This window comes from Gracilinanus agilis, chromosome 5, assembly GCF_016433145.1.
Source record: "Gracilinanus agilis isolate LMUSP501 chromosome 5, AgileGrace, whole genome shotgun sequence".
Classification (NCBI taxonomy): domain Eukaryota; kingdom Metazoa; phylum Chordata; class Mammalia; order Didelphimorphia; family Didelphidae; genus Gracilinanus; species Gracilinanus agilis.
Window position 1 is genome coordinate 254,760,777 of NC_058134.1, and position 13,241 is coordinate 254,774,017.

Here is a 13,241-nt window from a genome sequence, read left to right on the forward strand (position 1 = left end):
GTTTCAATGATTTTTAAAATTTTATAATGTATACAAGATGACAATGTGAGAGCTATATGAGTACCATACTTGTTTTCTCTAGGGATCACTTACTATGTTTTTGTTGAATTTTATTTTAAGATACAGCAAAATCTACCCATGTCCTTTTTTGTAAAAAATATTTTTTTGGATCTTATTTCCAATTTATTTTCATGACTTATTCCATTTTGCATTTTGAGAATTCCCATATATCATTTTTAGTGTTCTTATTTTTAAATATAATTTCAGAGGAATACTTTAAAATCATATTTTTCATGTCATAGAAGTTGAACAAAAGTATTTTAAGTCTAGTCTCAATATCCAAATGTTTCCTTCTATATTTTTAAGATAAAACAAAACCTATGGCATCTGTTAGTAACACCAATACCTCCAGTGTGCCAGCAGCTCCTGTAGCTGTCACAACACCTACTATGTCTTCTGGCCAGGTGACACCTACATCACCAATTAAAAAGGTAAGTAAAAAAATGTTTATTGAATCTCATGCATTTTGCTTAAAGGGACAAAATAAGTTTTTCACAATTTCATATTAATAATTAGCTAATTTTAATTTGAAGAATACTTTTAAAAAAATATTTGGCTTTGGAACATCAAACCACTTTTCTGGTTTTTATAGATTTTACAGATTATTTATAGCATTTCCTTAAATATCTGTATTCTGTTGATATCTGTGCAAATTGATTGAGGAAATGAATATTAATAATAAAACAAATCACAATATGAGTAGAGTAGTACTAGCTTTTCAGATGGGAAAAACTATATTTACATAATGATAGTTGACATTCATCTAAACTTTAGCATTTATAAAGTGCTTTTCTACACAAAAGTTCAACCTCGTGAGATACATACTATAGCTATTATCATACTCCTCTCATACATGAGGAAACTGAGGCTTAGGGAGGGTAAGGACCGTATCCATGACCTTACAGTCTTTCTCCTCAAATCCCCCCACCCCCACCCCCGACCTTCTTATTCTTGTTCAGAGTATCTTTCCGCCCAGTCACCAAACTCATCCTCAGCAACTCCCTCTTAGCCCTTACATCCAAACTATTGCCAAGAGCTGGCTGTTCTACCTATGTAGCATCTCTCATACATGCATCTTTCCTCTGACCTTGCCACCTCTGACTCTAGTCTTCATCATCTTGCTTCTGGATTAGTGCAATTGCTGGGTGCTTATTCTGATGTCACAATTCTCTTCCCCATCCAATCCATCCTCCCCCCCCCGCTGTCAATTGGTCTTCCTAAAATCCAAGTTTTTTTCCATTCAGGAAACTCCCTCTTACCTCAAGTTCTGATAGAAAATTTTCCATTAGTGTTCAAAGCCCTTCAAAATTGCCCCCCCCACCCCATTGCTAGCCATCTTAAACCTTTTTCTTCTCCATGTAGTCTACAATCCAGTGACACTGACCTCCGTGATTTTCTTCATACTGGACATTCCACCACCCTTCCTTCTCCATTGTTTTGTCTCGGTGGATAGAAAGTCAGGTCTGGAGATGAGAGGTCCTAGATTCAAATCTGACCTCAGATGCTTCCTAGCAGTGTGACCCTGGGCAAATCACTTAACCCCTATTGCCTAGACCTTAAGGCTCTTCTGCCTTGGAACCAATATACAGTATTGAGTCTAAAATGAAAGTTAAAGGTTTAAAAAAAAAAAAACCCAAAACAAAACTTAGTGGTATAGTGCTTGATTATGACCTTATTGCTTTTGAGACACTGTCAAAGATTGGACTATTATAATTTTTGTCCTCTTATTATTATAATTTACAAAATATTCCACATTTTATCTTATCTCAGGTTTTTAGACAAGGAAATTGACATACAAAAAGATGTGACTTGGCAAAAATTAGAAAAACTTGTAAGTTATATAGCCATTGAACTTCTGTTGCCTCCCAAACTGGTATTTTATCTACTATTAAAAAAAATTTCTCTATTAACAATCATAGTAGGGAAAAAATACTTTACAGGGCTATAATCTCTATATACTTTTCATAAATATTTCTTAACTACTCCTTGATTACTTGAGAAGAAAATTGGACAAGGAAAAGCTTATTTATGATTATTACATTTATTACCAATATATTACACCTGACCTTTTTATACCTGATTTCATAGTACAAGTCTTTGTTATGTTTATTGAAACAAAAATTTTAAAATCCACTCCATTTTTTGACCGTGGGAAAGCAAAAGTGATAAAATGAAATGAAAGAGTTCATCAACACCCACAAAAAGAAATAATATTTATACAGTATCTACCCTGTGCCAGGAAATGTGCTAAGCATTTTAAATTATTATCTCATTGATGATCACAACAACCCCTGCAGAAGATCCATTTTACTCTCTTCGGACCTTATTTCTCCTCTTGTTCTTCATGACATCCAGCCAAACTGGTTGTCTCTTGTTTATCACCCAGGATACTTGAGTCCTAGCTTTGTGCCCTCCTTTCTTTACCTCTACCTTTTATGAAGACTTAGCACTGGCACTGCATGAAGACTTTCCACCAATTACTAATGACTTCCCTCCAAAACTCCCTTCTATTTATTTAGTTCATGTTTATTTGTATTTGTTCACTACATAATTATGCTGTATATATGCACTCATTGTCTCAAGCACACTGTGTGTAAGGATTGTTTCATTTTTTGTGCTTTGATCTCTAATATCATCCCCAGAATAATCACCTAGCTAATGCTTATTGATTAATTTAGCTGATTGGGTATTCCCTCCATTAATACAAATTGTAGTACCTCCACGCCTGCCAATCCAGTGTGATCTGTGTCCTCCCTTACAGGGGTCTGGTACATGAACTGGACCTTTCTTAGATTTTTTCTGACATCACAAGGATACCAGTGGAGCAAAAAGATGATTTTATACCACCATCTGTTTATGTGACAGCACGGTCTCTCTTGTGATGACTACATTTTCTTGAAGACGTCCATTATATCACTTCTGCTTCTTAATCCCTTGTTTGTAATGTTTGCAGCTTGTTCACCCCCACCGTGCACCTGTTCATTACTTTTTGGACTATCTTCAACTTCAGTTTTTCAAACAATCTAGTGTTCCATGACTCAGCTATAAAAAAAAACACTGAAAGAATACTATTAAAAAGAAAGACCTTGATTTCAAGTAGAACTTTAGGCAGGAAGACATTTCTGTGATATTTAATTAAGCACAAATTTTAATAGTATATGGTAATCTAATATCTTAACAAGTTAAGCACAACTCGTCCATGCAAAGGACTAAATCACCTTCAAAACCAGTCACCCTAAAAGAGTAGACATTTACTATAATGATAATACCATCATTAACAGCTTTTGTTTTTTCAAAATTGCCTTTAAAATCTTCAACATTTTGTTTTGAATGAGCAAATTTTCACTCCTGGAAGAGAGTATAATTTATTTTTGTCACAGTCAAAAATCATTTGGAGGGGGCAGCTGGGTTGCTCAGTGGATTGAGAGCCAGGCCTAGAGACGGGAGGTCCTAGGTTCAAAATCCGGTCTCAGACACTTCCCAGCTGTGTGACCCTGGGCAAGTCACTTGACCCCCATTGCCTACCCTAACCACTCCTGTGAGCAGTTCAATTGGCCTTCTACAATCAGAATTTTCTTCTTTCATGAGAATGAATACTCAACTGCCAATTATATTTAGGACCCCATTTCTAATGTGGAGACACATTAATTAGCTTTTAGGAAGCTTGCATTTTGTGCAAGATATCGTGCCATAAGTCGTGGGAAGATGGTATAAAGTTAAAACAAAATGTGTCATGCCGTTTTGCAGCTCACAATCTCTGGATGTGAATTGTTTTTCAATTAGTTACAAAGTGGGACAGCTAGCTAGTATATAGTGAATAGAGCAGACCTTAAGTCAGAAGGACCTGGGTTCAAGTGTGACCCTGAGCAAGTCTCACTTAACCCCATTTGCCTACAATTGACACTAAGATAGAAGGTAAGGATTTTAAAAAATTAGTTAGAAAGCTAAAATTTCTTATAATAGTCATCAATCAAGAATCATTTCTGAAGAGGATTGTGTTAAATCATAAATTTTATCATGTTTAAGGGATCATTTCTCCAACAGCTTCTTTCATCATGCTGTCTTCTGTGTTAAGATTGAGGTTTATTCTCATGAGACTAAGATCAATATTTCTAGTTTCAGGGCTTAAATAAGCAAATGAATATGGTGTCTTTTCTTAACCCTTTTGTGTTCTTTCTTTCAATCTTCATTTCTTTACATGTCATGTTTAAATTGGCTTTAGTATGATTTCATTCCTCCTATCATTCCTGTGGCGGAATCAATAGATCCTGCATCATGGAGGCAGGGGTTACGCAAAACTGGCATTGTTCTTGTGCCCAGTAAGGGTGAAAAACTACTGGTGAGGATTTTGTATGTACAAGAATTTGTTTTAGGGTACTAAATAACAAACTTAATTAAAATGCCAGTGCTACAATTGCATGGTTTTACATTTTTACTGTGTGGTCACTTCTGTTCTGTCTAGATTTGCATCTTGGTGTCTGTGTGATTAAAAAAGTGTGCAGTGTATTTTTGTAAGCCTAACTTCTAAAATTCTATTCCATTTTTTCAGCTATGGATATCCCCATTATTGATGAAGTCATTAACATAGGAAAACAGTATTTTCTCTTATCATATTTTATGTCCTGTTTGCCTATAAGAATATCTTGATTCAGCTCCTGGTATAATGAGTGTACTTTTTTCTTCCCACTTTCCAAAAACAAAAAACAGTTTCCAACTTCTACAAAGGTTTCTCCAAAAGAAGAGGAGAGGAAAGATGAATCCCCTGCTTCTTGGCGACTTGGTCTTAGGAAGACAGGCAGCTATGGTGCTCTTGCTGAAATCACAGCCTCTAAAGAAGCCCAGAAGGAGAAGGACATGGCAGGGGTTATGCGCTCAGCATCCAGCCCCAGGCTTTCTTCTTCATTGGATAATAAAGAAAAGGTAAATTATCTCACTTGTATATAATTGTTTTTTGACATTAGAGCTAACAATTACTAATTAGAACTCCAAATCTCTCTAGTACTTCAGGGTTACAAAGCACATTGATACCCAACATTTCATTTGATTTTCTCCAGTAATCTGCTAAAATTCTCAGTAGGTTCATGGACCTACAGTTGACCAAGGCCATAGAAAGCTATCTTCTCCAATCCTTTTCTTCTTACAGTTGAGAAAACTGAGGTCCAGGGAAGCTAAGTGACTTGATCCCAGGTCCTCTGACCTCAGTGCTAGAACTTTGTTTATATAAATCATACTTGCTCGATTACAGCTGAGGAAATAGAGATGTGTGGGAAATAAAGGAAAATAGCTAATAAGTATCAACTCTAGGGGCTCTATCCAATTGTCACGTCCACTACAGTGAACTTCTTGGTTTGGTGGGTGAAGGGAATGATAATGGAACCTCCTAGATATGCCGCATAGTGTTCTGAAAGAGGAATTCATATTTAATAATAACTGGAAAGAGCAATGCTATGTCATGGCATAATCTTGTATATTTGCCTGTATATCTGAGTATATTGTTCTATAAACTTAAAGTTTATAAAGTTCTATAAACTATAAAAAAAAGTATACTTGTTCTATAAACATACTAAATCTGGAGTGTTGATATATTAGTCTCCTGAATTAATAAATTCAATGACTTAATATAGGTATGCCTCACTTTTACTTTGAATCCAAGTCTTAGATACTTTTCTGTGTATAAAAAAAGCCCATTAATGAATTTGCATGTCTTTCTTTTTCTTAAATCCTTACCTTCTGTCTTAGAGTACTAAGTACTAAGTACTGGTTCCAAGGCAAAAGAAGGGTGAGGGTTACGAAATAGGGGTTAAGTGACTTGTCCAGGGTTACACAGCTAGGAAGTGTCTGAAACCATATTCAAACCCAGAAACTCCCAACTCCAGGCCTGGCTTTCTAGCCACTGAGCAACCTAGCTTGTCATTATTATATATGGTTTCCCATAAATACTATGTACAGTGTCAAACTAATGGTCAGTGGAATCTTTTTAACCTTTTATAAGTATTAAAACATCATTGATTTCATCTTCTGTGCTTCACTCTTGCCACAGGATCCTGCCAACCTCCTTTGATCATACCTTTCACAGTAGACAAACTACTGAGCATGCAGTCAGGAAGACCTGAATTCATATGTAGTCTCAGACATTCATTAGCTGTGTGTGAACTTGGATGAGACTCTTAAGCCTCTGATTGCCTTAGTTTCCTCATCTGTAAATTTGAGATAATAGCTCCTCTCTCCTTGTTGTGAGGCTCAAATGAAATCATAATTCTAAAGTTCTTAGGACAGTGCCTGGCATACTGTATACATTATATATAAATGTGAGCTAATATTATTGTTATTATTCCACCTCTTATATTCTTTACCTATGGTAATATACCTTAGCCTACCTCCTATATTCATTCATTTTTTTTCTTTTAAGATCACCTCCAATTTGGGGGGGGGGGGAGGGAGAAATTATAGTGTTCCTATAAGAAGGCACTGGTGGTGTTGAAAAGGTCAACTGCTATATCACAGAGGCATTTGGGACAATTGAATGAGTACCTGCCCAAGGTACATGTTTTGAGGGACTAATTCATTTCCAGCTGTAGGTTATAAGCCAATACAATTTTTTTAAAAAATTGGGTTCATTTTTACTAGCATTTTCTCTTTAATTATTTAAAGATGTCCCAATAATATGTGTACTGAAAATTATATAAAAATTAAATTATTACAACAATTTGCCCCTCCAAACATAAACTCTAAAGAATGGCTTGCCATTTATTACTTATATCAACCTAAATATAACATTGTGTGCAAAAATACTTTGAAATGCCAAAAATGAGGAATGTGTAACTGTATAAAATTTCTTCGTCTTTAATAAACCCAGAAGAAAAAAAAATTTGCAGTGTTTATAGCTTTGAAATTAATAAATATAATCTTCCAGATATATAATTGCATTATTTTGAGTAACTCATTTTTACCAATTTTAGGAAATTGCACAGAATGGTAAAGGAATTTTCATTTCCTCATTCACAAACTTTAGCAGATCTTTTAATAATGATACAAGGATTGAGCAGTAAATAGAGAATAATAGTTTTAAGCATTTGAGTTGGAGAAGACTTAGATTATTTAGTTCTCTTTCCTCATTTTACATTTTAAGAAAAGCCACGGTCTCAACAAATTGTCGTTTGCCCAAGATCATACAGTAGCAGAACCAGGATTATAATACATGGTTTCTAATTCTTTGTCTTTCTAAACTCCAGTAGCTGAGCAATTATGCATTTTTGAGTAAATGTTTATAATATTCTAGTTTAATTTTTTCCCTGTATTGCAGGAGAAAGACAATAAAGGAACTCGACTGGCATATGTTACACCTACAATACCACGACGTCTGGCCAGTACATCTGACATTGAGGAGAAGGAAAACAGGTGACTTTTTAATGAAATCTAAATAACCTGCTTTAATTTTATAAAAAATAATTTTAAAATCTTTGAAGTTAGTTAAGATAGGCATATGCCATCTTAATTAAACCTCAAGTAATGTCCCTTTCCCCCCTCTTCTAAGACCCAGGAAAAGAATGAGAAAACAATCTATATGTCATCTCATCTGTAAAGCAGTGAACTTTTTTTTAAAAAAAAATTAGCATTAAAATAAAGGTAGAAAGGATGAATAAGTCTTTCCTGAAGTGGTTGAGAAGCTGACTACATTTTCATGGTGCAATGTTCGCCCTGATGTGTGATAGAAAAATTTACATTCATCAAGTGACAGCAATAGAGATAGACTTCAGCCCACAGAACAATAGATCAGCAGCCACATATCTACCAATGTTTAACAGCAAAAGAAGCAGAGAGAGTACCCATCAGTAGAGTCAGTTTAGAGTCAGGAAACAGTATCTTAGAAAAGAAGCAAGATGCATATCTGAGCTATCAGTTTATAGTTTAGCAGACTTTTCCCACTTCCCTGCATGTTGGTTATAGTAATGACCACAACCCCATCAGAAAAAGCTTTGGCTAAATCTGAATCAAACATGTGCCAAGTGAAGGGAGATATAGACACTCATTCAAAATTCTCCAAAGACACATCCACTCTACTATTGACCAACGTTCATACTTCCTGTTTTAGTCAATTGAGCTCAGAATGGTCTCTGCCTCCTTTTTCAGCTTGAAGAACTAAAACTCTGTATTTACCAATCTCAAAGATAAAAATATGTACCCCCCAAAATTAACGGTCTGCTCTCATGAGCAAACCAACTTCAGGATAACTCTGGGATTGATCTTTTGGTTTTCCTGTTAATATCATCCACACATATGTTGAAGATTTTATGTGAGGAAATATTAGAAGATTGTGAATAATTCAAAGCTCTTCACAGGTGTTTATGATTTTGCTATCCTAGCTATCTACCTTTCTATTCACCATGATGCTATCATTTTGTACTCTTCATGAGCCTTTATATCAAAAATCAATCTTTTAAAACTAGATAGGCTATACCATCCCCTACCCAATAAATTTTAGAAAATTTCACTTTTTTATTAACTCTTATGCTATTTTAGCAGGGTGGATTGGTACTTTGTGCTTTTAAACCATTAAAACATTGCCAACCATCTTATTCTTGAAAGATTTAAAATGCAGTGTAACAAGTTCTTTGATCTTTCTTACAAAATTTACTCTTTCAACATTAACTAGATACCAAAATTTTATAAAATCACTAAATCCACATCAGCATTTATGGTACCATTAAATTCTTAATATACATAACTAGTTTGTTTACTGTTAACAAAGATTTAACATTAGCTAAAGCTAATGTGGCTGAGATATTTTTAACATATATTAATACCTCCATTAGGACATGAATAGGATGTTAAATGTATTTTTTATGAAGATCTGTTGAAAGCTAAGATCTTGCTTTCTCTGTATGTCTCTTTTCTGTCTTCTTCCCCCACATCCTCCCAGAACAAGATGTCTTACGTACAGCATCTGGTGTTGCTTCTAATTTCATATTTTCTCAAGTATGATATTTATTGAGGAAAATAATTCAAATTTTTATAATATGCCTAAAATTTGCAGTTAATAAAGGTTGTTTTAACAAGTATTCTACCTGTCAGAAGGGTATGTTTGCATTTTTTGCAATAAACTATTGATGGAATGTTCATTATTAATCATTGAGAAACCATATCATTTGAAATAACTTCTGCATTATCTGTTTGTGTTTTGGACAATGAAGCTTCCTTTAAAATGTACCAAAGCAGAATTTATAGAACCTTAGAATGTAGCATACACTTATATACCTAAGGCCCTATCCTGACTCTTTTGTACTTCACAATAGCTATGTTTGATTAATAATTATTCTTACATCCATAATTTAATGTGGATATGATCATATTACATATCTTTGATAAAGTGATGGGTAATAAGCGTAAAAATTAAGTTTCCATTAACCAAATGATAATTTTTTTACACTGTTTACATTTTAGTGCAGAACTTCTTGATCTGTTTTTCTTGTCTGCCACATAACTAAAGTGTGATCTTTTCACAGAGAAACTTCAAGCTTACGAACAGGTAGTTCATATACAAGAAGAAAATGGGAAGAAGATATCAAAAAAAATAGCTCAATTAATGAAGGATTATCATCACTTGGCCCACCTTATCATAAAAGGTAATAGTATAATTGCTAAAAACAACAACAGCCTAATTGTGTGATTTTAGAAATATTTGGGATAACTTATGCTTTATTGAGCAAGACATTTATATGGGGTATTCAGAAGTAAGTGGTTCCACTCAAAAGAATCTTATTGCTTATAGGAAATTTAGTCTTCAGATTACAATTGATAAGTATTTCTTAACAGTATGGCCACCTCATTTATATTGCATTAAATTTTGCTACACCATAAAAAATGTGTTCAGTTATAAATTTGTGGAAATGAAATTCTTGATATAACTGATGGTGGGTTTTAATAATAACCAGCTGATTGATCCCTAGTAGGTAACCAAAATTCTACTTATATGAATCTTCTATTATACGAAAGTTTCTATTTAGAGTATGAAAATTCATACCTATGCAACTGACTTGAAGTCATTGGAATGTTAAAATAGGATATTGACTGCTCTAATAGCATGCATAGTAGCCTAAGGAAAGAAAATATTAAGCAAGAGTTAGAGGAATATCTGCATGCTTTCCTTATCTGCAGTCATGGAACAAAATTGCTTAAATCTCATTTCATATCTTGCTTCCTTTCTCCTATTAAAGGTGACAGGAAAAATTTATGAATACTTTAAAACTTTACAAGAAGGCATTTTGTGTTTTATTTTTTCATGCATATACTAGTTTATATAAAATGCAAGGCTACACTGTACTTCACTTTTTAGCTTTAATATCAGTGAGCCCCGTTTATGAGTGTGATTTTGGGCTTCGGGTTTCACTGGTCTGTTTTTAGGACCATACCAGGAGTACGATATGAACTATTTATAATTGTAGACAAGAATAAATTCAGTGGTTCTTCTTGAAGGTCTAGATAGCTCCTGCAATTCCAGCTCTATTTTAAGGTTCCTTTAAGGGTTTAAGATTCAGTCTAGAGTTTTGAAATAGTTTTCCTCACACCTTCACAATGACCAACACAATGACTAGGTTTTCTTAGGTTATTTCTCACCATAGTGCTTTTCTCAGGCTCAGTGTACCAAGGACCCAAGAGCTGGGACATTATAAGAAGCATACCAGATAAGCAAACTACTTTATGGAACTTGTTCATAAAATGGGTAAATGTAGTACTTTCAAATTTGTGAGCCATTTGACACTGGCAAGTAGTGGGTACAATTCTGGTGTTTTAGTGGGTGGCATGTAGAGGGCTTTGGATGATTCCAAGCTTTGCCAATTTGAGTAGCTGTAGTGACTTAAGTGTCCACATTCAAACACACTATATAGATATGACTCTCTCCTTCAGTAGTTCCTTTGGTAGAAGACAAGATGATTTGGTTAATTCTAGTGTTCCAAGCACCACATCGGCACCAACAGTTACCTCTGCAACTGGGCTCCAAAAAGGCCAGCTTTCAAGCATGAGCACAACCACAAAGGTTGCAACTGGTTCTTCGCCAGCAAGCACACAAACCAGGTCAGTGCATAGTTGTATTTTGTCTTCAGGTCTCCTGTGTGCTTTTGTATGTGCATGCATTTTTGTTTAGTAGGTGCTGGGACTCTGGATTTTTTCATTTACCCTGTTCAACTTATTTGGCTACTTCACAGAAAAAAAAAATACTGTACAAAAAGTTGAGGCACAGCCTTAAAGTAGCAATTATGCATGTCTCTGTGAAGAAAAAAAAACATTAAATTTAGTCATCATTAACTTCTCTTTCATTAAAATGTTAAATGTAAATTTATCCTGATTACTCCAAGTGAGTTTAATTTTTCATTGCTGAGAGATTTCTCATTTTCTATTTTTAAAAAATCCATCCCTGGAGTTACATGTTATCTGCTGTTTAGCGAGTGCTTTCGGTGTTTAGCTGTTTCCTTTTCTCTTTTTGTGTTGCTGCTTATAATGTTATAGTACCTCACATCGTTTTTGGGCTGAGGATAGTGCTGAAAAAGACAAGGACAGTGCTCCCACGGCAGTGACCATTCCTGTTGCACCAACTGTTGTAAATGCTGCCACTTCTACCACAGCCTTGACTACAACTACTGCTGGCACTGTGTCCTCAACATCAGAGGTCAGGGAGAGACGCAGGTGTGTAAAAGGACCCAATGCTGGGAGAGCGCACTCAGTGCTAGATGGTTTGAGGGGAAAATGGGAAGGGGTGTGTCTTGGGTTTTTGTTTTTATATTTTGTCTAGTTGATCCTCTTTCTATTAGGATAAATGAAATACATGCCATTTCCCTAAAATAAATATATAGATACAACTATTGACCTATTAAGATTTAATTAGTTCTCTTAATTTGGAGGCAAAGAAGTAGCATTGTTCACCAGAAAAATCACTGAAAATTGGAGCCATGCTCAATTTCTACTATTGGCTCTGATACTTTTTAACTGGTCCTTAAGGCAAATCATGCCTATTATAAAGGAGTCTACTGCAATGGTGGATGACTTTCTGGACTAATGCCTTTAACATTCCCACTTTGAGATTTTATCATTCATTCATTCTTTGAGTAAGTCTATGAGTTTTCCTTACCTTAGAAAATAATAACAAAAATCTTGCTCTGCCTTATCTCTGTTTTATTTAATCCATGAGAAACAATTGATTTTTATACACAATTATAATCTGGTATCATCATTACTCCTACTTATACCTAATAACCATTTCTCTTAGATGGTTTCAAGTTTTAATTTGTGAACAAAGGATTTTTTAATGAACCATCTACCTCTATAATTCTTTAATTGAAGCTTTTTTGGATTGAGTTACAAAATTTTAGATTTATACAGAAATTCTAAAAGTAACCAAAACAAAACAATTTAGGGATTCTGGAAATTTAAAAATTATTAGCAGTAATAATAATAATAATGCATTAAAAATATTTAATTTTACATGAACATGCCTAAGTTTTTTTGTCCATATTACACATAAAGGGTTTCCCTCTTTCCCCATTCCTAAGTGCATTTGACAGTACTTTCTATCCCTACTTTTTCCTCTCTACCTTCCAGTCTCCTATCAAGCTGAGGTAAAGTTCTGGGCTTGGAGTCAGGAGGACCTCTATTCCAGTCCCACCTCTGACATCTACTAGCCATATGACTACTTTGACAGGATTGCCACTTAAAATCCGTATGCCTTCAGACAACTCTCTAACACTTAAAGTTGTAGCCTTTATATGTAATATACTTTAGTGGAAAGAATTCCTCCCAGCGAAGAAAACAACACTCCTTCATTTATTGGCATATACATTTTGATACAGTCAGAGGGTGGTAACAAATTTTAGAAAATCATCTAGTCACTCAATTTGCAGATGAGAACATGAAAACAATAAGCACTGGAGGTTAGGTGACTTTTCCCCAGTCACAGTATTAATTAATGCCAAAGCCTGGATGGAGAAACCTGTTTGCCTACTTTAAGTGCTCTTTAAAGGGGTATATTCAAGAGAACATAACCAAAATCTTTTATTCTACTTTTTGTTCTTGTATATCTATTAATTAAAGGCAGAAAATTTGCATCTTATCTTTTCAAAATAGCAGGAAACTTTCAGCTCATATAAAGGTTTAAAAAATAACAGATTTTGTTTTTGAAATTAAAATCC

General features: G+C 34.5%; 1 protein-coding gene across 13 annotated transcripts in view; it reads left to right on the top strand.

The window, feature by feature from the left end:
* The window catches only part of PPP1R12A (protein phosphatase 1 regulatory subunit 12A), a 199,045-nt gene that overhangs the window by 143,005 nt on the left and 42,799 nt on the right, over positions 1–13,241 (top strand). For 9 of the 13 annotated variants that reach the window (XM_044679895.1, XM_044679896.1, XM_044679904.1 and 6 more), the window contains exons 9-14: positions 367–491; positions 4,768–4,980; positions 7,364–7,458; positions 9,564–9,683; positions 10,966–11,133; positions 11,566–11,742. In XM_044679895.1, the coding sequence (XP_044535830.1) occupies positions 367–491; positions 4,768–4,980; positions 7,364–7,458; positions 9,564–9,683; positions 10,966–11,133; positions 11,566–11,742 (898 nt within the window). The remainder of the gene's footprint in view (positions 1–366; positions 492–4,767; positions 4,981–7,363; positions 7,459–9,563; positions 9,684–10,965; positions 11,134–11,565; positions 11,743–13,241) is intronic. The other 4 variants (XM_044679897.1, XM_044679898.1, XM_044679905.1 and 1 more) reach the window with 4 other exon arrangements.